The sequence below is a fragment of the Arachis stenosperma genome, chromosome 6 (genome assembly GCF_014773155.1).
Source record: "Arachis stenosperma cultivar V10309 chromosome 6, arast.V10309.gnm1.PFL2, whole genome shotgun sequence".
Lineage (NCBI taxonomy): Eukaryota > Viridiplantae > Streptophyta > Magnoliopsida > Fabales > Fabaceae > Arachis > Arachis stenosperma.
This window is the reverse complement of record NC_080382.1, coordinates 134,812,518-134,838,679: the sequence shown is the minus strand read 5'-3', so window position 1 is coordinate 134,838,679 and position 26,162 is coordinate 134,812,518. Positions and strand designations below refer to the sequence as shown.

General features: G+C 39.9%; 1 protein-coding gene and 1 non-coding gene across 2 annotated transcripts; both read right to left on the bottom strand.

Annotated features, from left to right (window-relative positions):
* Window positions 1-24,264, bottom strand: LOC130934706 (cell wall integrity and stress response component 4-like). Its single transcript, XM_057864248.1, has 7 exons — window positions 23,886-24,264; window positions 2,444-2,512; window positions 1,732-1,967; window positions 1,464-1,655; window positions 1,144-1,389; window positions 646-912; window positions 1-15 (listed from the first exon to the last, which is right to left on the bottom strand). Exons 1-7 carry the CDS (start codon window positions 24,262-24,264, stop codon window positions 1-3), a joined length of 1,404 nt encoding a protein of 467 aa, XP_057720231.1.
* Window positions 10,207-10,314, bottom strand: LOC130937398 (small nucleolar RNA R71). The gene has a single exon (XR_009068621.1). It is a non-coding gene; the product is annotated as a small nucleolar RNA R71 (small nucleolar RNA).
* Window positions 24,265-26,162: the final 1,898 nt, after the last annotated feature.

Genomic DNA, 26,162 nt, shown 5'->3' with positions numbered 1-26,162 from the left:
CTACTTGAAATTAATCTGCATACAATTAGAGTGACAAAGCAAAATGATTTACCAGTCAAACAATATTGGTCAAGCATGGCTGATGAACTAGATCAATTTGATCAATCTCGATTGACGACTCTAGATCGAATGGCTAGATAAAAAGATAGTATTACCAAGTCATACAACAAGAGAGTAAAAAAAACATTTATGGTTGGTGACTTAGTGTTAAAGTTAGTTCTTCTGACTGAACAAATAAAACAAAAATGGTCTCTCTAAGGGAAGGCCCTTTTAGGGTCGAAAAAATATTTGATAGTAATGCTTATGACTTAAAAGATATAACTACTACTTGACAAGTAGGGCATATAAATGGTAAATATTTAAATTTATATCATCGTCAGTGAGCAATTGATCAACAAAGGGAAAAGTTCATATAAAAGAAATGTAGTTTAGGTTCAATTATGAGAAATCAAAACAAAGTTCTAATTTTGAGCTTAATATCTTCTTGTTTTTGACCCAAGGCAGTAGAAGCTTCGACAGTTTCTTCTTTGGCCTTGATTATTTGATTGTCATTCCTACGAGAATGGTTTGACTTGAAGCCTTTGATGCATGAACTTGGTTTATTTTCTGAAGTCGTCGACGAAGATCCGTATTGGTATCCTATACCTTTGCCTTGTTTGCTTTCAGCTCAGCCAATTCTTTTTCCATAATGTCGAATTTGGTGGCCAATATCTTCTCTTTGGATCGACCCTCTGATGAGACTTCTTCGATTTGAGACTTCACTATTTCACATTTCTTTAATTGTTTATCATGGGAAGCTAAGGCTTCGATTGTCGTATTAAATTTCTTTTCGACTGCTTTAGCCTTGGCGATGTGATTATAAATATTTTCTATGAAAGTCTCCAAGGCCATCAAGGCATCAGTCGATATTTTCTGGTTCAGAAACTTGAGGGCAGATAGTAGTCAAGCTTTCAGATCGGCATTATCATTGATTTTATCCAAAGGGTGATTGAGGCAGTTGAGAACAATGTTGACGTCGTTGATAACCAAGGGATTAGGACCTAGTGAAAGTTGTAGTTCAGGGGAAGTAACTTCTTCATGAGTCAGAATCATTGTTTCTGTTTGCACTAGAGGGATTCCAGGCTCCTAACCAGTAGAGGATACCACTTTTGTCCCTTCGGAAGAGTACACCTTTCGAGCTTCTGAAAGGATGTTTTCGAGGTCGAAATCAAAATCATCAAAATTCAAGTCTTGTGCTTCTAGAGCAGGAACATTGATAGGAGACTCTTCTTGTTCAACATTAGCCGGGTTCCTATGAGGGAGAATAGTCAAAGTTACTATAGCTGATGTCGAGACAGGACCAGACTCTTGATGAGTTTCAGCATCGGTCAGAAAAGGCATGTAGCTTGCCTATAAAAGGGGTGAAGTATCACATAAGAAAATGTAATGCAGATAAAACATATGTAATAGGAATAGTAAATTACCATTGGAGAACCAGTGGAAGCCTGGAAAGCTGCAGTCGAAGGTGTAGGCTGAATTGGACTTAAGAAACGCAAAGAGACCGTAACCTTTGGGGGTTGAGTGACTTCGGCCTCGACACCAGATGGATCGACACCTGATTTCGAGTGGCTTTGTGTTTCATCTTGAGGCCTTGAGCTACGTGTGACAGGTTTCGACTAAAAAAAAAAAGCAGCTTATTATGATAGGCAAGTGTTTAAATAAATTGTTAAAAATGAAAGGTGGGGGAAATACCTTGATGGGAGGAATTGGATCAGATTTTTGTACTTTTCTAGGTTTATCTGCCATAAGAATGTTGACGGCCCCACGTTTCTTTGAAGGAATTGTGGCCTCACTTGTACTCGACCATCCTCTACCTCGACCTTTTTTGGATTTTGTTTTCTTAAGGACGGTTTCTTCATCCAACTCCCAGTTTTCTTTGATCGTTTTAGGATCAAGAGCAATGTCTGTTAAAGTTGTTGGTCGAGCAGCTAATGAAGTAAAAAGGCATAAGAAAAGTAAGGACTTAAAAGATTTCTGATAAATACCAAGAAAAACATGGTACCTGGAGGATATCCAGCAATTCTCGTTCGACCATGAATTCTATGCCTGGCACCTGGGTAATAGATGGCATCAGTAGTTTTTATGCTCAAAGTACAAGGGTCTTTTCTTTGGAATCGATAATCTACTCCTAAGTCTCTTTTAGGAGGATCCGGTAGTTGATCGACAAGGCCAAAATGGGCATTGGAAAAAGAAAAAAATTTAAAGGTTTTCATAAAGTTCTTTTTCTGCACAAAGGGATCTCAACTTAAGGCTTTTAAATAGTGATCTAGACATCTATGGAAGTGTGCTTCCTTTTTCTTTTCCCATACCTCTTTGGCCTCGATGAAAACGTACTTTAAGTTCTAAAAATGCCATTTTATATTATAATATTTCTCAGAGGCAATAATTTCCTAGATGTGCTCACCTTTGATTTTCTTCGACATAGCAGCAGTCTGTGCAGGAGGAAGAACCAAGTTAGAAAGAGCTTGTTCGACTGAAAGGTAATGAGTAGCATAATAGTTTGACCACCATTTGTTAAAATCAAGGGTCGAAAGGAAGCCGAATTTAAGATCAAATCTGTTGTAATGAGTGGTCACTCGTTCATGGTTCATATCTAAAATTTTGTCGAAATCTTTAAAGGTCAACACTTTATAATGGATCATTTGAGCTCTAGCTTCAAGAGAAAGTGTGGAAGGTAGTGCTTGTGCAAGGTCAAATTGCCTCAATACATACTAGGGAGAGTATGTCACAAGCTTCTTTTAAGAGCTATGGTGGATTCACAAAGAAGTCCTACGGGAAGTATTTGTGGAGAAAGGCCTTTTTCCCATATTTCATCAAGAGCCTTTTGATTTTCGGGTTTGAGACTTGTGAGAGAGTGAAGGTATCTGTATTGCTTTTTTGACAAGCTAAAGAATTGGGAAGATAATTTGGAGCGTCGTTGCTTTTGATATTAAGGAAAAGTTTTATCAAATGATAAAAAGCATCGATGGATGACATGCCTTTTGGTTTCAACCACAAGAGAGTAGACAGTCGGATACCATTAAGAGGGGACTTTGGAAACTTAGAAAGGACAGTGAGTTGAGGTTCAAATGCCGACTTAAGCCATAAATTGACGACCCAAACAGGTCCAAAAGGATTGATTGACGACTCTCCTCATCGAATCTTGCTAACCACCAAAGACAGTGTCTCATACAATTGACTTAAAATAAGAGAGGGAAGATATACTTCTTATGGTGAAACATGATGGCTAGTGGAAGGTAGTTACTTTTTTGGATCTGGATTGATTTTTAACAAAAAACAAATTCATTAAGCCATAAGAACAAAAAAGCGACATGTTTGCAGTTAGTAACAGGGTTGTCCTCGGAACCCATATTGTTCTAAATAAAATCTGACACAGAAGTTGAATCAAAATTAATGTCAAAAACATCCTCAGGACATGAAGTTGTCTAGCAGACATCTTCTCCAGCAGGAGAAACACTAGTCAAAGCGGTAATCTCGAGTAGAGTCGGACCCATCATCCCATAAAAAAAGTGAAAATTATTCGTGGCTGGACACTAAAAGTATAAACTAGCACCGAGCATAAGAACAGTATAAGAAAGGTCATAGGTGGATAGTCGAAGAGCAGATACTATACCTAGAGACTTCCAAAGGGACTTGTAAGTGGGAGAAAGCCTCGACATCTAAGTTTAAAATGGTGAGCTCGATTCTTTTGTGGGTGCAGTTGATGAGCGGATAATTTGTACCCTTTTTGGCATTGTTTTTAGTATGTTTTTAGTATGTTTTAGTTAGTTTTTAGTATATTTTTATTAGTTTTTAGTTAAAATTCACTTTTCTGGACTTTACTATGAGTTTGTGTGTTTTTCTGTGATTTCAGATATTTTCTGGCTGAAATTGAGGGATCTGAGCAAAAATCTGATTCAGAGACTAAAAGGACTGCAGATGCTGTTGGATTCTGACCTCCCTGCACTCGAAGTAGATTTTCTGGCGCTACAGAAACCCAATTTGGCGCGCTCTCAACGGCGTTGGAAAGTAGACATTCTGAGCTTTCCAGCAATGTATAATAGTCCATACTTTGCCCAAGATTTGATGGTCCAAACCGGCGTTCCAAATCAGCTCAAGAATTCTGGCGTAAAACGCCGGAACTGGCACAAGAATGGGAGTTAAACGCCCAAACTGGCACAAAAGCTGGCGTTTAACTCCAAGAGAAGTCTCTACACGAAAATGCTTCAATGCTCAACCCAAGCACACACCAAGTGGGCCCGGAAGTGGATTTTTATGTCTTTTACTCATCTTTGTAATTCTTAAGCTACTAGTTCCCTATAAATAGGACCTTTTACTATTGTATTTTCATCTTTTGATCACTTTAGATCTTTTGATCTTTGGAATCTTTTGATCACTTTAGATCTTTTGATCTTTGGAATCTTTTGATCACTTTAGATCTCTAGATCATCTTTTGATAATGTTTTTATGATTGAACCCTCTTTGGGAGGCTGGCCTCACGGCCATGCCTAGACCTTGTTCTTATGTATTTTCAACGGTGGAGTTTCTACACACCATAGATTAAGGTGTGGAGCTCTGCTGTACCTCGAGTATTAATGCAATTACTATTGTTCTTCTATTCAATTCAGCTTGTTCTTATTCCAAGATATCACTTGTTCTTCAACTTGATGAATGTGATGATCCGTGACACTCATCATCATTCTCACCTATGAATGTGTGACCGTCAATCACCTCCGTTCTACCTTAGATTGGGTAGATATCTCTTGGGTTATTTAACCGGAATCTTTGTGGTATAAGCTAGAATTGATGGCGGCATTCAAGAGAATCCGGAAGGTCTAAACCTTGTCTGTGGTATTCTGAGTAGGATTCAATGATTGAATGACTGTGACGAGCTTCAAACTCGCGATTGTGGGGCGTTAGTGACAGACGCAAAAGAATCACTTGATTCTATTCCGACATGATCGAGAACCAACAGCTAGATAGCCGTGCCGTGACAGGGTGCGTTGAACATTTCCACTGAGAGGATGGGAGGTAGCCACTGACAACGGTGAAACCCTACATACAGCTTGCCATGGAAAGGAGTAAGAAGGATTGGATGAAGACAGTAGGAAAGCAGAGAGACGGAAGGGACAAAGCATCTCCATTCGCTTATCTGAATTTCTCACCAATGAAATACATAAGTATCTCTATCTTTATCTTTATGTTTTATTCATATATCATCCATAACCATTCGAGTCTGCCTGACTAAGATTTACAAGGTGACCATAGCTTGCTTCATACCAACAATCTCCGTGGGATCGACCCTTACTCGCGTAAGGTTTATTACTTGGACGGCCCAGTGTACTTGCTGGTTAGTTGTGCGAAGTTGTGTTTATGCCATGGTATTGAGCACCAAGTTTTTGGATTCATTACCAGGGATTATTTGAGTTGTGAAAAGTAGTGATCACAATTTCGTGCAACAAGTTTTTGGCGCCATTGCCGGGGATTGTTTCGAGTATGGACAACTGACGGTTCATCTTGTTGCTTAGATTAGGAATTTTTCAGAGTTCTTAAGAATGAATTCTAGTGTTTCAAGGTGATGTTCTTATCATCACCAAAGCTGATTGATTCTCATCAATTTAGCTCTTGAATGCAATGTCCTGCTGAAGCTTGGCCATCCATGTCTAAATTCCTTTAGACTAAAGCTTTAGACTAACATTGCATGATTCCTGGAATTCTCATTAAGAATTTTGATATCTTTATTTTCTTCTTCCACTTAATTTTCGAAAAAAAAAGAAAAAAATTACAAAATCATAAAAACCAAAAATATTTCTTGTTTGAGTCTAGTGTCTCATTTTAAGTTTGGTGTCAATTGCATGTTTCTGTTCTTCTTGCATTCATTCATATGTCTTAAGTGATCTTCAAGATGTTCTTGATGATTTCCTAGCTTTGATCTTTGAATTCTCTTGACTTGAGTACTTTTGTTGTTTGCCATATGCATTCTCATTTTGTTAGTGTCAGTAGTATACAAACTGCTAAGTTTGGTGTCTTGCATGCATTGTTATTTGATTTTAGTTGCATTTTGATTATTCCTCATTATTAAAAATCCAAAAATATTTTTAATTTGTGTCTTTTCAAGTTAATAATACAGAGAATTGAAGATTCAGAACATACAGCAGAGGAAGTACACAGAAAAAGCTGGGCGTTCAAAACGCCCAGTAAGGAAGACAAACTGGCGTTTAAACGCCAGTCAGGGTGCCTGGCTGGGCGTTTAACGCCCAAAAGGGTAGTTGATGAGCGGATAATTTGTACGCTTTTTGGCATTATTTTTAGTATGTTTTTAGTATATTTGGTTTAGTTTTTAGTATATTTTTATTAGTTTTTAGTTAAAATTTACTTTTCTGGACTTTACTATGAGTTTGTGTGTTTTTTTGTGATTTCAGGTATTTTCTGGCTGAAATTGAGGGACCTGAGCAAAAATCTGATTCAGAGACTGAAAAGGACTGCATATGCTGTTGGATTCTAACCTCCCTGCACTCGAAGTGGATTTTCTGGAGCTACAGAAGCCCAATTGGCGCGCTCTCAACGGCGTTGGAAAGTAGACATCCTGGGCTTTCCAGCAATATATGATAGTCCATACTTTGCCCAAGATTTGATGGCCCAAACCGGCGTTCAAAGTCACCTTCAGAAATTCCAGCGTTAAACGCCGGAACTGGCACCAAAGTGGGAGTTAAACGCCCAAACTGGCACAAAAGCTGGCGTTTAACTCCAAGAAGAGTCTCTACACGAAAATGCTTCATTGCTCAGCCCAAGCACACACCAAGTGGGCCCGGAAGTGGATTTTTATGTCATTTACTCATCTTTGTAAACCTTAGGCTACTAGTTTTCTATAAGTAGGACCTTTTACTATTGTGTTATCATCTTTTGATCATGTTTTTATGATTGAACCCTCTTTGGGAGGCTGGCCATTCGGCCATGCCTAGACCTTGTTCTTATGTATTTTCAACGGTGGAGTTTCTACACACCATAGATTAAGGTGTGGAGCTCTGCTGTACCTCGAAGTATTAATGCAATTACTATTGTTCTTCTATTCAATTCCGCTTGTTCTTGTTCTAAGATATCACTTGTTCTTCAACTTGATGAATGTGATGATCCGTGACACTCATCATCATTCTCACCTATGAACGTGTGCCTGACAACCACCTCCGTTCTACCTTAGATTGAGTGAATATCTCTTGGATTCCTGATACACGATGCATGGTTGATCGCCTGACAACCGAGTGCTCGCCTGACAACCGAGCCAGCCATTCCGTGAGATCAGAGTCTTTGTGGTATAGGCTAGAACTGATGGCAGCATTCAAGAGAATCCGGAAGGTCTAACCTTGTCTGTGGTATTCTGAGTAGGATTCAATGATTGAATGAATGTGACGTGCTTCAAACTCCTGAGGGCGGGGCGTTAGTGACAGACGCAAAAGAATCACTGGATTCTATTCCGGCCTGATTGAGAACCGACAGATGGATAGCCGTGCCGTGACAGGGTGCGTTGAACATTTTCACTGAGAGGATGGGAGGTAGCCACTGACAACGGTGAAACCCTTGCATACAGCTTGCCATGGAAAGGAGTAAGAAGAATTGGATGAAGACAGTAGGAAAGCAGAGAGACGGAAGGGACACAGCATCTTCATGCGCTTATCTGAAATTCCCACCAATGAATTACATAAGTATCTCTATCTTTATCTTTATGTTTTATTCGTATATCACCATATCCATTTGAGTTTGCCTGACTAAGATTTACAAGATGACCATAGCTTGCTTCATACCAACAATCTCCGTGGGATCGACCCTTACTCGCGTAAGGTTTATTACTTGGACAACCCAGTGCACTTGCTGGTTAGTTGTGCGAAGTTGTGTTTATGCCATGGTATTGAACACCAAGTTTTTGGGGTTCATTACCGGGGATTATGAGAGTTGTGAAAAGTATTGTTCACAATTTCGCGCACCAAGTTTTTGGCGCCGTTGCCGGGGATTGTTTCGTGTATGGACAACTGACGGTTCATCTTGTTGCTTAGATTAGGTATTTTTTTTTCAGAATTTCTTTAAGAATGAATTCTAGAGTTTCATGATGATCTGTTGAAATCTGGCTGGCTGTGAAGCCATGTCTAATCTTATTGGACCGAGGTTTCAACTTATCATCACAAGAGCTTGTTGATTTCTATCAATCTTGCTGTTGGAGCAATGATCTGCTGAGGCTTGGCTGGCCATTGGCCATGTCTAGTGTTTTGGACCGAAGCTTTCTTTGAAAGCTTGGCTGGCTGTGAAGCCATGTCTAATTCCTGGACCGAAGTCTTAGACTAGCATTGCGATGATTCCTGGAATTCTCATTAAGAATTTTGATACCTTTATTTTTTTTTCCACTTAATTTTCGAAAAATCCAAAAAAAAATTTACAAAATCATAAAAAACAAAAAAATATATTATGTTTCTTGTTAAGTCTAGTGTCTCATTTTAAGTTTGGTGTCAATTGCATGTTTCTGTTCTTCTTGCATTTTTCGAATTCATGCATGTGTCTTCATTAATCTTCAAGATGTTCTTGATGACTTCCTTGCTTTGATCTTTGAATTCTCTTGACTTGAGTGTTTTGTTGTTTCTCATGTGCATTCTCATGTTGTTAGTGTCCGTAGTATACAAACTGCTAAGTTTGGTGTCTTGCATGCATTGTTATTTGATTTTAGTTGCATTTTGATTATTCCTCATTATTAAAAATCCAAAAATATTTTTAATTTATGTCTTTTCAAGTCAATAATACAGAGAATTGAAGATTCAGAATATACAGCAGAGGAATTATACAGAAAAAGCTGGGCATTCAAAACGCCCAGTGAAGAAGGACAGACTGACGTTTAAACGCCAGCCAGGGTGCCTGGTTGGGCGTTTAACGCCCAAAAAGGTAGTGCATTGGGCGTTAAACGCCAGAATGTGCACCATTCTGGGCGTTTAACGCCAGGATGGCACAAGGGGGAGAATTTTGTTTTCAAATCAATTTTTTTTCAAGTTTTCAAAGTTTTTCAAAATCAAATCTTTTTCAAATCATATCTTTTCAATCAAATGTTTTCAAAATCAATTTCTTTCCTTTTTCAAAGATACTTGCTAACAATTAATGATTTGATTGAATATTTCAAGTATGTTGCCTTTTCTGTTGAGAAAGGTTTAATGTTTGAATCATATCTTTTCTTGTTAGGCAAGTCATTAATTTTTAAAATCAAATCTTTTTAAAATTGTTTTCAAATCATAACTTCTCAATCATATCTTTTTAATCACATCTTTTTCAAAACAGTTTTCAATCATATCTTTTTGATTTCTAATTTCAAAGTCTTTTTCAAAAATTACTTGATTTCCTTCCCACTCTTGATTTTTGAAAATCAATTAAAGTTTTTCAAAATTTTTTTTAAAAAAAAAATCTTTTTAACTTAATTTTCGAAAAAGCTCTTCCCCTCTTCTCACATCCTTCTATTTATGGAGTATCACTCCTCCTCAATGCACAATTCGAACTCTATCTCACTAAGTTCGAATTTTTCTACCTCTTTCTTCTATTTTTCCTTTCCTCTGACACCTCAAGGAATCTCTATACTGTGACATAGAGGATTCCACATTTTCTTGTTCTCTTCTCTTTCATATGAGCAGGAACAAAGACAAAAGCATTCTTGTTGAAGCTGACCCTGAACCTGAAAGGACCTTGAAGCAAAAGCTAAGAGAAGCTAAGGCACAACTCTCTTTAGAGGACCTGACAGAAATCTTCAAAGAAGAAGACATGGCAGCCGAAAACAACAACAATGCAAACAATGCAAGAAAGGTGCTGGGTGACTTTACTGCACCTACTCCCGACTTCTATGGGAGAAGCATCTCTATCCCTGCACGTGGAGCAAACAACTTTGAGCTTAAGCCTCAATTAGTTTCTCTAATGCAACAGAATTACAAGTTCCATGGACTTCCATTGGAAGATCCTCATCAGTTTTTGGCTGAGTTCTTGCAAATCTGTGACACTGTCAAGACTAATGGAGTTGACCCTAAGGTCTACAGACTTATGCTATTCCCTTTTGCTGTAAGAGACAGAGCTAGGACATGGTTGGACTCACAACCTAAAGAAAGCCTGGACTCATGGGAAAAGCTAGTCAATGCCTTCTTGGCAAAGTTCTTTCCACCTCAAAAATTGAGTAAGCTTAGAGTGGAAGTCCAAACCTTCAGACAGAAGGATGGAGAATCCCTCTATGAAGCTTGGGAAAGATACAAACAATTGATCAGAAAATGTCCTTCTGACATGCTTTCTGAATGGAGCATCATAGGTATTTTCTATGATGGTCTCTCTGAACTGTCCAAGATGTCTTTGGATAGCTCTGCTGGAGGATCTCTTCATTTGAAAAAGACGCCTACAGAAGCTCAAGAGCTGATTGAAATGGTTGCAAATAACCAATTCATGTACACTTCTGAAAGGAATCCTGTGAACAATGGGACTAATCAGAAGAAAGGAGTTCTTGAGATTGATACTCTGAATGCCATTCTGGCTCAGAACAAGATATTGACTCAACAAGTCAATTTGATTTCTCAAAGTCTGTCTGGAATGCAAAATGCACCAAGCAGTACTAAGGATGCTTCATCTGAAGAAGAAGCCTATGATCCTGAGAACCCTTCAATGGAAGAGGTGAATTACCTAGGAGAACCCTATGGAAACACCTATAATTCTTCATGGAGAAATCATCCAAATTTCTCATGGAGGGATCAACAGAGACCTCAACAAGGTTTCAACAACAATAATGGTGGAAGAAACAGGTTTAGCAATGGCAAGCCTTTTCCATCATCTTCTCAACAACAGACAGAGAATTCTAAGCAGAACAACTCTGACTTAGCAACCATGGTCTCTGATCTAATCAAAATCACTCAAAGTTTCATGACTGAAACAAGGTCCTCCATTAGGAATTTGGAGGCACAAGTGGGACAGCTGAGCAAGAAAATTACTGAACTCCCCCCTAGTACTCTTCCAAGCAATACAGAAGAAAATCCAAAAGGAGAATGCAAGGCCATCAACATGGCCGAATTTGGAGAGGAAGGAGAGGAGGTGAACGCCACTGAGGAAGACCTCAATGGGCGTGCACTAGCCTCCAATGAGTTCCCTAATGAGGAACCATGGGAATCTGAGGCTCAAAATGAGACCATAGAGATTCCATTGGACTTACTTCTGCCTTTCATGAGCTCTGATGAGTATTCTTCCTCTAAAGAGGATGAGTATGTCACTGAAGAGCAAGTTGCTAAATACCTTGGAGCAATTATGAAGCTAAATGACAAGTTATTTGGAAATGAGACTTGGGAGAACGAACCTCCTTTGCTCACCAAAGAACTGGATGACTTGTCTAGGCAGAAATTACCTCAAAAGAGACAAGACCCTGGGAAGTTTTCACTACCTTGTACCATAGGCACCATGACCTTCAAGAAGGCTCTGTGTGACTTAGGGTCAAGTGTAAACCTCATGCCTCTCTCTGTAATGGAGAAGCTAGGGATCTTTGAGGTACAAGCTGCAAGAATCTCACTAGAGATGGCAGACAATTCAAGAAAACAAGCTTATGGACTTGTAGAGGATGTTCTGGTAAAGATTGAAGACCATTACATCCCTGCTGATTTCATAGTTCTAGAGACTGGGAAGTGCATGGATGAATCTATCATCCTTGGCAGACCCTTCCTAGCCACAGCAAAGGCTGTGATTGATGTTGATGGAGGTGAACTGATCATTCAAGTGAATGAAGAATCCTTTGTGTTTAAGGCTCAAGGATATCCCTCTGTCACCATGGAGAGGAAGCATGAAGAGCTTCTCTCAAATCAGAGTCAAACAGAGCCCCCACAGTCAAACTCTAAGTTTGGTGTTGGGAGGCCACAACCAAACTCTAAGTTTGGTGTTGAACCCTCACATTCAAACTCTAAGTTTGGTGTTGGGAGGTTCCAACATTGCTCTGAGAAAATGTGAGGCTCCATGAGAGCCCTCTGTCAAGCTACTGACATTAAAGAAGCGCTTGTTGGGAGGCAACCCAATGTCATATTTTATCTATTTTTCTTTGTTATTTTATGTTTTCTGTAGGTTGATGATCATGAGAAGTCACAAAATCAATTGAAAAAGTAAAACCAGAATGAAAAACAGGAAGAAAAACAGCACACCCTGGAGGAAGAACCTACTGGCATTTAAACGCCAGTAAGGCTAGCAGATGGGCGTTTAACGCCCAGTCTGGCACCATTCTGGGCGTTTAACGCCAGAAAGGGGCACCAGACTGGCGTTAAACGCCAGAAATTGGCATCAGCCCGGCGTTTAACGCCAGAATTGGCTAAAAACGCAATTTTGCATGCCATTTGGTGCAGGGATGACTTTTCCTTGACACCTTAGGATCTGTGGACCCCACAGGATCCCCACCTACCCCACCACTCTCTCTCTTCTTCACCAATCACCTCAACACCTCTTCCCCAAAAACCCTTCACCTATCAAATCCCATCTTTCTCTTCACCACTCACATCCATCCTTCATAAAACCCCACCTACCTCACCCTTCAAATTCAAACCACTTTCCCTCCCAAACTCACCCTCCCATAGCCGAACCATAACCCTTCCCCCACTCCTATATATACCCATCTTCACTCCTTCATTTTCCCACAACCTAAACACCACTTCTTCCCCTTTTTGGCCGAACACTAAGCCATTCCCTTCTTTCTCATTTCTTCTTCTTCTACTATCTTCTTTCTTCTTTTGCTCGAGGACGAGCAAACCTTTTAAGTTTGGTGTGGTAAAAGCATTGCTTTTTGTTTTTCCATAACCATTTATGGCATCCAAGGCCGGAGAAACCTCTAGAAAGAGGAAAGGGAAGGCAAAAGCTTCTACCTCCGAGTCATGGGAGATGGAGAGATTCATCTCAAGGGTGCATCAAGACCACTTCTATGAAGTTGTGGCCTTGAAGAAGGTGATCTCCGAGGTCCCTTTTTCACTCAAAAAGATTGAATATCCGGAGATCTGACATGAGATCCGAAGAAGAGGTTGGGAAGTTCTTACCAACCCCATTCAACAAGTCGGAATCTTAATGGTTCAAGAGTTCTATGCCAATGCATGGATCACCAAGAACCATGATCAAAGTGTGAACCCGGATCCAAAGAACTGGCTTACTATGGTTCGGGGAAAATACTTGGATTTTAGTCCGGAAAATGTAAGGTTGGCATTCAACTTGCCTATGATGCAAGGAGATGAACATCCTTACACTAGAAGGGTCAACTTTGATCAAAGGTTGGACCAAGTCCTCACTGACATTTGTGAAGAGGGTGCCCAATGGAAGAGAGATTCAAGAGGGAAGCCGGTTCAACTAAGAAGGCATGACCTCAAGCCCGTGGCTAGAGGATGGTTGGAGTTTATCCAACGCTCAATCATTCCCACTAGCAACCGGTCCGAAGTTACTCTAGACCGGGCCATTATGATTCATAGCATCATGAGTGGAGAAGAAGTAGAAGTTCATGAGGTTATAGTCCAAGAACTCTATAAGGTGGTGGACAAGTCCTCCACCTTGGCAAGGTTAGCCTTTCCTCACCTCATCTGTCACCTCTGTTATTCAGTTGGAGTTGACATAGAAGGAGACACCCCCATTGATGAGGATAAGCCCATCACTAAGAAAAGGATGGAGCAAACAAGAGACCCCTCTCATCATGAGATCCCTGAGATGCCTCAAGGGATGCACTTTCCTCCACAAGACTATTGGGAGCAAATTAACACCTCCCTAGGAGAATTGAGTTCCAACATGGGACAACTAAGGGTGGAGCACCAAGAACATTCCATCCTCCTTCATGAAACTAGAGAAGATCAAAGAATCATGAGAGAGGAGCAACAAAGACAAAGAAGAGATATTGAGGAGCTCAAGCACTCCATAAGACCTTCAAGAGGAAGAACAAGCCGCCATCACTAAGGTGGACCCGTTCTTTAATCTCCTTGTTCTTTATTTTCTTGTTTTTCGAAAATTTATGCTTTATGTTTTTCCATGTTTGTGTCTTATGATCATTAGTGTCTTAAGTGTCTATGCCTTAAAGTTATGAATGTCCTATGAATCCATCACCTTTCTTGAAAAAAAAATGTTCTTAATTGAAAAAGAAAAAGAATTGCATGAATTTTGAATTTTATAACAGTTTAATTATTTTTGATGTGGTGGCAACACTTTTGTTTTCTGAATGCATGCCTAAACAGTGCATATGTCTTTTGAATTTGTGATTCATGGATGTTGGCTCTTGAAAGAATGATGAAAAAGGAGACATGTTACTGAGGATCTGAAAAATCATAAAAATGATTCTTGAAGCAAGAAAAAGCAGTGAATACAAAAAAAAAAAAAGAGAAAAGAGAAGGAGAAAAACGAAAAAGAAAAAGAGAGAGAAAGAGAAAAAGAAAGAAAAAAAAAAGAAGAAAGAAATAAAGTTGTGATCCAAGGCAAAAAGAGTGTGCTTAAGAACCCTGGACACCTCTAATTGGGGACTCTAGCAAAGCTGAGTCACAATCTGAAAAGGTTCACCCAATTATGTGTCTGTGGCATGTATGTATCCGGTGGTAATACTGGAAGACAGAGTGCTTTGGGCCACAGCCAAGACTCAATAAGTAGCTGTGTTCAAAAATCATCATACTTAGCTAGGAGAATCAATAACACTATCTGGATTCTGAGTTCCTAAGGAAGCCAATCATTCTGAGTTTCAAAGGATAGAGTGAGATGCCAAAACTGTTCAGAGGCAAAAAGCTAAAAGCCCCGCTCATCTAATTAATACTGATCTTCATAGATGTTTTTGGAATTCATTGCATATTCTCTTCTTTTTATCTTATTTGATTTTCAGTTGCTTGAGGACAAGCAACAATTTAAGTTTGGTGTTGTGATGAGCGGATAATTTGTACGCTTTTTGGCATTGTTTTTAGTATATTTTTAGTATATTTGGTTTAGTTTTTAGTATATTTTTATTAGTTTTTAGTTAAAATTCACTTTTCTAGACTTTACTATGAGTTTGTGTGTTTTTCTGTGATTTCAGGTATTTTCTGGCTGAAATTGAGGGACCTGAGCAAAAATCTGATTCAGAGACTGAAAAGGACTGCAGATGCTGTTGGATTCTGACCTCCCTGCACTCGAAGTGGATTTTCTGGAGCTACAGAAGCCCAATTGGCGCGCTCTCAACGGCGTTGGAAATTAGACATCATGGGCTTTCCAGCAATATATGATAGTCCATACTTTGCCCAAGATTTGATGGCCCAAACCGGCGTTCAAAGTCACCTTCAGAAATTCCAACGTTAAACGCTGGAACTGGCACCAAAGTGGGAGTTAAACGCCCAAACTGGCACAAAAGCTGGCGTTTAACTCCAAGAAGAGTCTCTACACGAAAATGCTTCATTGCTCAGCCCAAGCACACACCAAGTGGGCCCGGAAGTGGATTTTTATGTCATTTACTCATCTTTGTAAACCTTAGGCTACTAGTTTTCTATAAGTAGGACCTTTTACTATTGTGTTATCATCTTTTGATCATGTTTTTATGATTGAACCCTCTTTGGGAGGCTGGCCATTCGGCCATGCCTAGACCTTGTTCTTATGTATTTTCAATGGTGGAGTTTCTACACACCATAGATTAAGGTGTGGAGCTCTGCTGTACCTCGAAGTATTAATGCAATTACTATTGTTCTTCTATTCAATTCCGCTTGTTCTTGTTCTAAGATATCACTTGTTCTTCAACTTGATGAATGTGATGATCCATGACACTCATCATCATTCTCACCTATGAACGTGTGCCTGACAACCACCTCTGTTCTACCTTAGATTGAGTGAATATCTCTTGGATTCCTGATACACGATGCATGGTTGATCGCCTGACAACCGAGTGCTCGCCTGACAACCGAGCCAGCCATTCCGTGAGATCAGAGTCTTCGTGGTATAGGCTAGAACTAATGGCGGCATTCAAGAGAATCCGGAAGGTCTAACCTTGTCTGTGGTATTCTGAGTAGGATTCAATGATTGAATGACTGTGACGTGCTTCAAACTCCTGAGGGCGGGGCGTTAGTGACAGACGCAAAAGAATCACTGGATTCTATTCCGGCCTGATTGAGAACCGACAGATGGATAGCCGTGCCGTGACAGGGTGCGTTGAACATTTCCACTGAGAGGATGGGAGGTAGCCACTGACAACGGTGAAACTCTTGCATACAGCTTGCCATGGAAAGGAGTAAGAAGGATTGGATGAAGACAGTAGGAAAGCAGAGAGACGGAAGGGACACAGCATCTTCATGCGCTTATCTGAAATTCCCACCAATGAATTACATAAGTATCTCTATCTTTATCTTTATGTTTTATTCGTATATCACCATATCCATTTGAGTTTGCCTGACTAAGATTTACAAGATGACCATAGCTTGCTTCATACCAACAATCTCCGTGGGATCGACCCTTACTCGCGTAAGGTTTATTACTTGGACGACCCAGTGCACTTGCTGGTTAGTTGTGCGAAGTTGTGTTTATGCCATGGTATTGAACACCAAGTTTTTGGGGTTCATTACCGGGGATTATGAGAGTTGTGAAAAGTATTGTTCACAATTTCGCGTACCAGTAGTGCTTTGGGCGTTAAACGCCAGAATGTGCACCATTCTGGGCGTTTAACGCCAGGATGGCACAAGAGGGAAGATTCTGTTTTCAATTCAGATTTTTTTTCAAGTTTTCAAAATTTTTCAAAATCAAATCTTTTTCAAATCATATCTCTTCAATCAAATCTTTTTCAAAATCAATTTCTTTCCATTTTCAAAAATACTTGCTATCAATTAATGATTTGATTCAACATTTCAAGTAAGTTGCCTTTTCTGTTGAGAAAGGTTTAATGTTTGAATCATATCTTTTCTTGTTAGCCAAGTCATTAATTTTTAAAATCAAATCTTTTTAAATTGTTTTTCAAATCATATCTTCTCAATCACATATTTTTAAAACCATAACTTTTCAATCATATCTTTTAATCACATCTTTTTCAAAAAAAGTTTTCAATCATATCTTCTTCAAAATATTTTTCAAAATGTTTTTTTAAAATATGTTTTTAATTTATTTTCGAAAAACTCTTCCTCTCTTCTCACATCCTTCTATTTATGGAGTAACACTCCTTCTCAATGCACAATTCGAACTCTATCTCACTAAGTTCGAATCTTCTCCCTCTTCCTTCTATTTTTCTGTTCCTCTGACACCTCAAGAAATCTCTATACTGTGACATAGAGGATTCCACATTTTCTTGTTCTCTTCTCTTTCATATTAGCAGGAACAAAGACAAAGGCATTCTTGTTGAAGCTGACCCTGAACCTAAAAGGACCTTGAAGCGAAAGCTAAAAGAAGCTAAAGCACAACTCTCTGTAGAGGACCTAACAGAATTCTTCAAGGAAGAAGAACCTATGGCAGCCGAAAACAACAACAATGCCAACAATGCAAGGAAGGTGCTGGGTGACTTTACTGCACCTACTCCCGACTTCTATGGGAGAAGCATCTCTATCCCTGCCATTGGAGCAAACAACTTTGAGCTTAAGCCTCAATTAGTTTCTCTAATGCAACAGAATTGCAAGTTCCATGGACTTCCATTGGAAGATCCTCATCAGTTTTTAGCTGAATTCTTGCAAATCTGTGACACTGTCAAGACTAATGGGGTTGACCCTGAGGTCTACAGACTTATGCTATTCCCTTTTGCTGTAAGAGACAGAGCTAGGATATGGTTGGACTCACAACCTAAAGAAAGCCTGAACTCTTGGGAAAAGCTAGTCAATGCCTTCTTGGCAAAGTTCTTTCCACCTCAAAAATTGAGTAAGCTTAGAGTGGAAGTCCAAACCTTCAGACAGAAGGAAGGAGAATCCCTCTATGAAACTTGGGAAAGATACAAACAATTGATCAGAAAATGTCCCTCTGACATGCTTTCTGAATGGAGCATCATAGGTATCTTCTATGATGGTCTGTCTGAACTGTCCAAGATGTCTTTGGATAGCTCTGCTAGAGGATCTCTTCATCTGAAAAAGACGCCTACAGAAGCTCAAGAACTAATTGAAATGGTTGCAAATAACCAATTCATGTACACTTCTGAAAGAAATCCTGTGAACAATGGGACAAATCAGAAGAAAGGAGTTCTTGAGATTGATACTCTGAATGCCATATTGGCTCAGAACAAAATATTGACTCAGCAAGTCAATTTGATTTCTCAAAGTCTGTCTGGGATGCAAGCCGCACCAGGCAGTACTAAGGACGCTTCATCTGAAGAAGAAGCTTATGATCCTGAGAACCCTTTAATGGAAGAGGTGAATTACATGGGAGAACCCTATGGAAACACCTATAATTCTTCATGGAGAAATCATCCAAATCTCTCATGGAAGGATCAACAGAGACCTCAACAAGGTTTCAACAATAATAATGGTGGAAGAAACAGGTTTAGCAATGGCAAGCCTTTTCCATCATCTTCTCAGCAACAGACATAGAATTCTAAGCAGAACCACTCTGACTTAGCAACCATGGTCTCTGATCTAATCAAAACCACTCAAAGTTTCATGACTGAAACAAGGTCCTCCATTAGAAACTTGGAGGCACAAGTGGGACAGCTGAGCAAGAAAATTACTGAACTCCCTCCTAGTACTCTTCCAAGCAATACAGAAGAGAATCCAAAAGAAGAGTGCAAGGCCATCAACATGGCCGAATTTGGAGAGGAGGAAGAGGCAGTGAACGCCACTGAGGAAGACCTCAATGGACATCCACTGGCCTCCAATGAGTTCCCCAATGAGGAACCATGGGAATCTGAGGCTCACACTGAGACCATAGAGATTCCATTGGACTTACTTCTGCCATTCATGAGCTCTGATGAGTATTCTTCCTCTGAAGAGGATGAATATGTCACTGAAGAGCAAGTTGCTAAATACCTTAGAGCAATCATGAAGCTAAATGACAAGTTATTTAGTAATGAGACTTGGGAGAACGAACCTCTTTTGCTCACCAAAGAACTGGATGACTTGTCTAGGCAGAAATTACCTCAAAAGAGACAAGATCCTGGGAAGTTTTCAATACCTTGTACCATAGGCACCATGACCTTTAAGAAGGATCTGTGTGACCTAGGGTCAAGCATAAACCTCATGCCTCTCTCTGTAATGGAGAAGCTAGGGATCTTTGAGGTGCAAGCTGCAAGAATCTCACTAGAGATGGCAGACAACTCAAGAAAACAAGCTTATGGACTTGTAGAGGATGTTCTGGTGAAGATTGAAGACCATTATATCCCTGCTGATTTCATAGTCCTAGAGACTGGGAAGTGCATGGATGAATCCATCATCCTTGGGAGACCCTTCCTAGCCGCAGCAAAGGCTGTGATTGATGTGGACAGAGGAGAATTGATCATTCAAGTGAATAAAGAATCCTTTGTGTTTAAGGCTCAAGGATATCCCTCTGTCACCATGGAGAGGAAGCATGAAGAGCTTCTCTCAAAACATAGCCAAACAGAGCCCCCACAGTCAAACTCTAAGTTTGGTGTTGGGAGGCCACAACCAAATTCTAAGTTTGGTGTTGAACCCCCACATTCAAACTCTAAGTTTGGTGTTGGGAGGTTCCAACATTGCTCTGAGCATCTGTGAGGCTCCATGAGAGCCCTCTGTCAAGCTACTGACATTAAAGAAGCGCTTGTTGGGAGGCAACCCAATGCTATATTTTATCTATTTTCCTTTGTTATTTTATGTTTTCTGTAGGTTGATGATCATGAGAAGTCACAAAATCAATTGAAAAAGAAAAAACAGAAAGAAAAACAGCACACCCTAGAGGAGAACTTGCTGGCATTTAAACGCCAGTGAAGCTAGCAAATGGGCGTTTAACGCCCAGTCTGGCACCATTCAGGGCGTTTAACGCCAGAAAGGGGCACCAGACTGGCGTTAAACACCAGAAAAGGGCAAGAAGCTGGCGTTAAATGCCAGAAATGGGCACCAGCCCGGCGTTTAACGCCAGAATTGGCAAAGGGTGCAATTTTGCACGCCACTTGGTGCAGGGTTGAATTTTCCTTGACACCTCAGGATCTGTGGACCCCACAGGATCCCCACCTACCCCACCACCCTCTCTCTTCACCCATTCACCAATCACCTCAACACCTCTTCCCCAAAAACCCTTCACCTATCAAATCCCACTATTCTCTTCACCACTCACATCCATCCTTCATAAAACCCCACCTACCTTACCATTCAAAATTCAAATCACTTTCCCTCCCAAATCCACCCTTACATGACCGAACCCTACCCCTCCCTCCACCCCTATATAAACCCATCTTCACTCCTTCATTTTCACACAACATAGACACTACTTCTACCCTTTGGCTGAACCATAAGCCATCTCCATCTCCTCTATTTCTTCTTCTTCTACTCTCTTCTTTCTTCTTTTGCTCGAAGACGAGCAAACATTTTAAGTTTGGTGTGGTAAAAGCATTGCTTTTTGTTTTTCCATAACCACTTATGGCATCTAAGGCCGGAGAATCCTCTAGAAAGAGGAAAGGGAAGGCAAAAGCTTCCACCTCCGAGTCATGGGAGATGGAGAGATTCATCCCAAGGGTGCATCAAGACCACTTCTATGAAGTTGTGGCCTTGAAGAAGGTGATCTCTGAGGTCCCTTCCAAACTCAGAAAGGGTCAACTTTGATCAAAGGTTGGACCAAGTCCTCACAAACATTTGTGAAAGAGGGCGCTCAATGGAAGAGAGATTCAAGAGGGAAGCCGGTTCAACTGAGAAGGCATGACCTCAAGCCCATCACTAAGAAAAGGATGGAGCAAACAAGAGACCCCACTCATCATGAAGTCCCTGAGATACCTCAAGGGATGCACTTTCCTCCACAAAACTACTGGGAGCAAATCAACACCTCCCTAGGAAAATTGAGTTCCAACATAGGACAACTAAGGGTGGAGCACCAAGAACATTCCATCCTCCTCCATGAAATTAGAGAAGATCAAAGAATCATGAGAGAGGAGCAACAAAGGCAAGGAAGAGACATTGAGGAGCTCAAGCACTCCATAAGACCTTCAAGAGGAAGAACAAGCCATCACTAAGGTGGACCCGTTCTTTAATCTCCTTGTTCTTTACTTTCTTGTTTTTCGAAATTTCATGCTTATGTTTATCTATGTTTGTGTCTTATGATCATTAGTGTCTTAGTGTCTATACCTTAAAGTTATGAATGTCCTATGAATCCATCACCTTTCTTAAAATGAAAAATGTTCTTAATTGAAAAAGAGAAGAATTGCATGAATTTCAGATTTTATAACAGATTAATTATTTTGATGTGGTGCCAACACTTTTGTTCTCTGAATGTATGCTTGAACAGTACATATGTCTTTTGAATTTGTTGTTCATGAATGTTAAAGTTGTTGGCTCTTGAAAGAATGATGAAAAAGGAGACATGTTACTGAGGATCTGAAAAATCATAAAAATGATTCTTGAAGCAAGAAAAAGCAGTGAATACAAAAAAAAAACGAAAAAGAAAAAGAAAGAAAAAGAAAGAAAATAATAAAGTTGTGATCCAAGGCAAAAAGAGTGTGCTTAAGAACCCTGGACACCTCTAATTGGGGACTCTAGCAAAGCTGAGTCACAATCTGAAAAGGTTCACCCAATTATGTGTCTGTGGCATGTATGTATCCGGTAGTAATACTGGAAGACAGAGTGCCTTGGGCCACGGCCAAGATTCATAAAGTAGCTGTGTTCAAGAATCATCATACTTAACTAGGAGAATCAATAACACTATCTGGATTCTGAGTTCCTAAAGAAGCCAATCATTCTGAATTCCAAAGGATAGAGTGAGATGCCAAAACTATTCAGAGGCAAAAAGCTAAAAGCCCCGCTCATCTGATTAATACTGATCTTCATAGATGTTTTTGGAATTCATTGCATATTCTCTTCTCTTTATCTTATTTGATTTTCAGTTGCTTGAGGACAAGCAACAATTTAAGTTTGGTGTTGTGATGAGCGGATAATTTGTACGCTTTTTGGCATTGTTTTTAGTATGTTTTTAGTATGTTTTAGTTAGTTTTTAGTATATTTTTATTAGTTTTTAGTTAAAATTTACTTTTCTGGACTTTACTATGAGTTTGTGTGTTTTTCTGTGATTTCAGGTATTTTCTGGCTGAAATTGAGGGATCTGAGCAAAAATCTGATTCAGAGACTAAAAGGACTGCAGATGCTGTTGGATTCTGACCTCCCTGCACTCGAAGTGGATTTTCTGGAGCTACAGAAGCCCAATTGGCGCGCTCTCAACGGCGTTGAAAAGTAGACATCCTGAGCTTTCCAGCAATGTATAATAGTCTATACTTTGCCCAAGATTTGATGGCCCAAACCGGCGTTCCAAATCAGCTCAAGAATTCTGGCGTAAAACGCCGGAACTGGCACAAGAATGGGAGTTAAACGCCCAAACTGGCACAAAAGCTGGCGTTTAACTCCAAGAGAAGTCTCTACACGAAAATGCTTCAATGCTCAGTCCAAGCACACACCAAGTGGGCCCGGAAGTGGATTTTATGTCTTTTACTCATCTTTGTAATTCTTAAGCTACTAGTTCCCTATAAATAGGACCTTTTACTATTGTATTTTCATCTTTTGATCACTTTAGATCTTTTGATCTTTGGAATCTTTTGATCACTTTAGATCTTTTGATCTTTGGAATCTTTTGATCACTTTAGATCTCTAGATCATCTTTTGATCATGTTTTTATGATTGAACCCTCTTTGGGAGGTTGGCCTCACGGCCATGCCTAGACCTTGTTCTTATGTATTTTCAACGGTGGAGTTTCTACACACCATAGATTAAGGTGTGGAGCTCTGCTATACCTCGAGTATTAATGCAATTACTATTGTTCTTCTATTCAATTCAGCTTGTTCTTATTCCAAGATATCACTTGTTCTTCAACTTGATGAATGTGATGATCCGTGACACTCATCATCATTCTCACCTATGAACGTGTGACCGTCAATCACCTCCGTTCTACCTTAGATTGGGTGGATATCTCTTGGGTTCTTTAACCGGAATCTTCGTGGTATAAGCTAGAATTGATGGCGGCATTCAAGAGAATCCGGAAGGTCTAAACCTTGTCTGTGGTATTCTGAGTAGGATTCAATGATTGAATGACTGTGACGAGCTTCAAACTCGCGATTGTGGGGCGTTAGTGACAGACGCAAAAGAATCACTAGATTCTATTCCGACATGATCGAGAACCAACAGCTGGATAGCCGTGCCGTGACAGGGTGCGTTGAACATTTCCACTGAGAGGATGGGAGGTAGCCACTGACAACGGTGAAACCCTACATACAGCTTGCCATGGAATGGAGTAAGAAGGATTGGATGAAGACAGTAGGAAAGCAGAGAGACGGAAGGGACAAAGCATCTCCATTCGCTTATCTGAAGTTCTCACCAATGAAATACATAAGTATCTCTATCTTTATCTTTATGTTTTATTCATATATCATCCATAACCATTCGAGTCTGCCTGACTAAGATTTACAAGGTGACCATAGCTTGCTTCATACCAACAATCTCCGTGGGATCGACCCTTACTCGCGTAAGGTTTATTACTTGGACGACCCAGTGCACTTGCTGGTTAGTTGTGCGAAGTTGTGTTTATGCCATGGTATTGAGCACCAAGTTTTTGGATTCATTACCAGGGATTATTTGAGTTGTGAAAAGTAGTGATCACAATTTCGTGCACCAGCAGTCCTAAAGATTCGACTTGCAAAATATGTAGCTTTGACATTCTTACAAAATCAAAGCAAGGTATTCGCGCGCGCGGGCGAGCGGGGGGGGGGGTTTGTGGAAAGAAAGAAGAAATCAACTCAATTTGTTCTAAAGTAGAGATGGGACCTAAGAATGAATATGTGACATTGAAAACTTGAAACGGAAGTTGTACTTGGCTACGCCATAAGGCGGTAGTTTTGACATCTCTTAGATTCCCATCATCGTCATAAAATTGTGACACGTTAGCAACTAGAGGTGGAGGACCCATGACAGGAACATCTTCATCGCTTTCTTGGGACGAAGAAGCAGGAGTGGTAGAAGCCCCACTTAGAGCAGCAGTAGCAGCTCTGGTAGCCGAAATGGAAGCATGCGCCATAGTTGTCCCTGTAGTGGAAGTAGTAACAGGGACGTTGGTGGTAGTGGTTGCAGTTATAGTGATGGATGAAGATGAGGTAGCCGTAACGGCTGGAGTGCTACTAGATTGAAGATTGGATTGAGTAGCCATACAGATCGGATTTTTAGAAGGTGAAGGGTTTGCAAAGAAAGTAGACGTCATGAGAAAGATGAACTTATGGAAAGTGTTGATAAAAGTATTGAGTAATGATGAGGAATTGGGATTATAAAAGTAGTTCAAATCAATATAAAGCTCATTAGAGCCCATTAAAAATGTTAACATTCCCAAAAACGTGCGAATTGTTTCATTTTCTTATAACCATTTTTCAAATTTTAAAAATTTGAAAGAAGCATGTGATGAGCACATGAGTTACTAAACACTAATGTAACACATGTTAAAAGGGAAAAATTGAGACTTCTTTGAAGTTAAAGAAGTTTTTCAATGTTTTGAAATCAGAGTTGTTGTTAATGGTAATGCATATGAATGAGATATAAGTAATAGTCGAACCACGCATGTAAAAAAGGAGTATCTCAACAAATATCAATGTCGACAAAAATAAAGAAAGTCGAAAATGCTAAACAAAGTAAGGACAACTAGAGCAAGCTCTTTAACATGAGTTTCAGATTCTGTTGGCGTTGGTCCAGGGTTGAAGATTCTTGTGCTGCTTCCTGAAACTTTGTCTCTTCCTGATTTTAGATCAGCTAACTCTTTCTCCAAGATTGCAATCTTCGACATTGTTTATTGTTCTTTTTTCCTACCCTCTGATAAAAACTTAGTGACTTGAGACTTAGTTGTATCATATTTTTCTAGTTGAGTTTCATAGTCGGCGAAGGTCTCAAGTGATTATGTGTTCAGTTCTTGATCGGCATCATGAATTTTAGAAAAATGAGAAGAGACGTCTTCAACAGATGAACCAAGGGAAGAATGCATGTCGGAGGAAATATGCTGACGGAGAAAGACAAATGCATCAGTAAGTCGAACCATTAGAACAACATTGTTAATATCCTCAATCGAATGATTCAAGCAGTCCAGAATGATATTGATGTTATCAACAACTTGGGGATCTAGATTCATGGCCACAAGAGGAGTAGATTTCTTTATAACTTCTTCTTCTTTAATCGACACTGCTTGAGCTGATTTTTCCGGTCTGTAGTCATCTGTACAGCCTCCCCTCCCCTTGACAGAACTTGCAACATAAAAATAATTAATTAAGAGTGAAATAGCAAGAATAAAGATACATATTACTACTTATGTACACATAAAAGAAAAAAACAGCAGTGAAGAAAACAGAGACTGAATCTGAATTCAAAAATGGAGGCTCAATTGAAGATACTAGTATAATTACTACGAGCAGAAGCTAGTCACTAATGCCAAAACACCACAAAAGAAGCAAAATCAAAGCTAGATTGAGGCCTAGTTAATTTTTTTAAAAAAGAAAACAATAAGCCATTATGGCTCCAAAGAAAGAAAACAACACCTATTTCAAAAGCAGTTCAGTCATTAGATCAAACACCTCGTCTGCACAAACACAACATTGAGCACATATATCTATCTAATTATCCACTGAGACTAATTAACAAAGATTTGATGTGCATGTTAGCTCAAACCAACAAATAAGCAAACCATCGAACACTTGGTGTGCACAGCGAAATTCATAGAGGGGAGGGAAGAAGAAAAAGAAAAATGCACGAGTGTTTCTCTGAATTCTTGTTGTGCAATCTTGCGCACCTGAGCCCTGATTTGTGCAGCTTCAGCCTTGAGCTTCTTGTGCTCCTCAGTGGCAATTCTAAGGGCTTCTCTGCAAGCTTCGTCCTTGCTCTGCTTCTCGATCTGAAGCAACTCCATTTCATGGATGTACTGCTTGTGAACCTCCTTCACCTGCTTCCTGTAGCCCCTTCAGAGCATCTCTAGCTTTGCCTCAGCCTCCTTCGGGTCCTACAGAGGCTGCCATCTTCTGAAGAAGGTATTGGAATCAAAAAACTTGTGGTTCTAGTGATGGTTGTTGTGGT

Coding starts and splice junctions, on each gene's coding strand:
- LOC130934706 (XM_057864248.1), bottom strand. CDS start 24,264: ATGGCTACTCAATCCAATCTTCAATCTAGTAGCACTCCAGCCGTTACG. Junction 1,968..2,443: donor TATGTCGAAGAAAATCAAAG/GTGAGCACATCT, acceptor TTACTTCATTAG/CTGCTCGACCAACAACTTTA. Junction 1,656..1,731: donor ATCCAATTCCTCCCATCAAG/GTATTTCCCCCA, acceptor TTTTTTTTTTAG/TCGAAACCTGTCACACGTAG.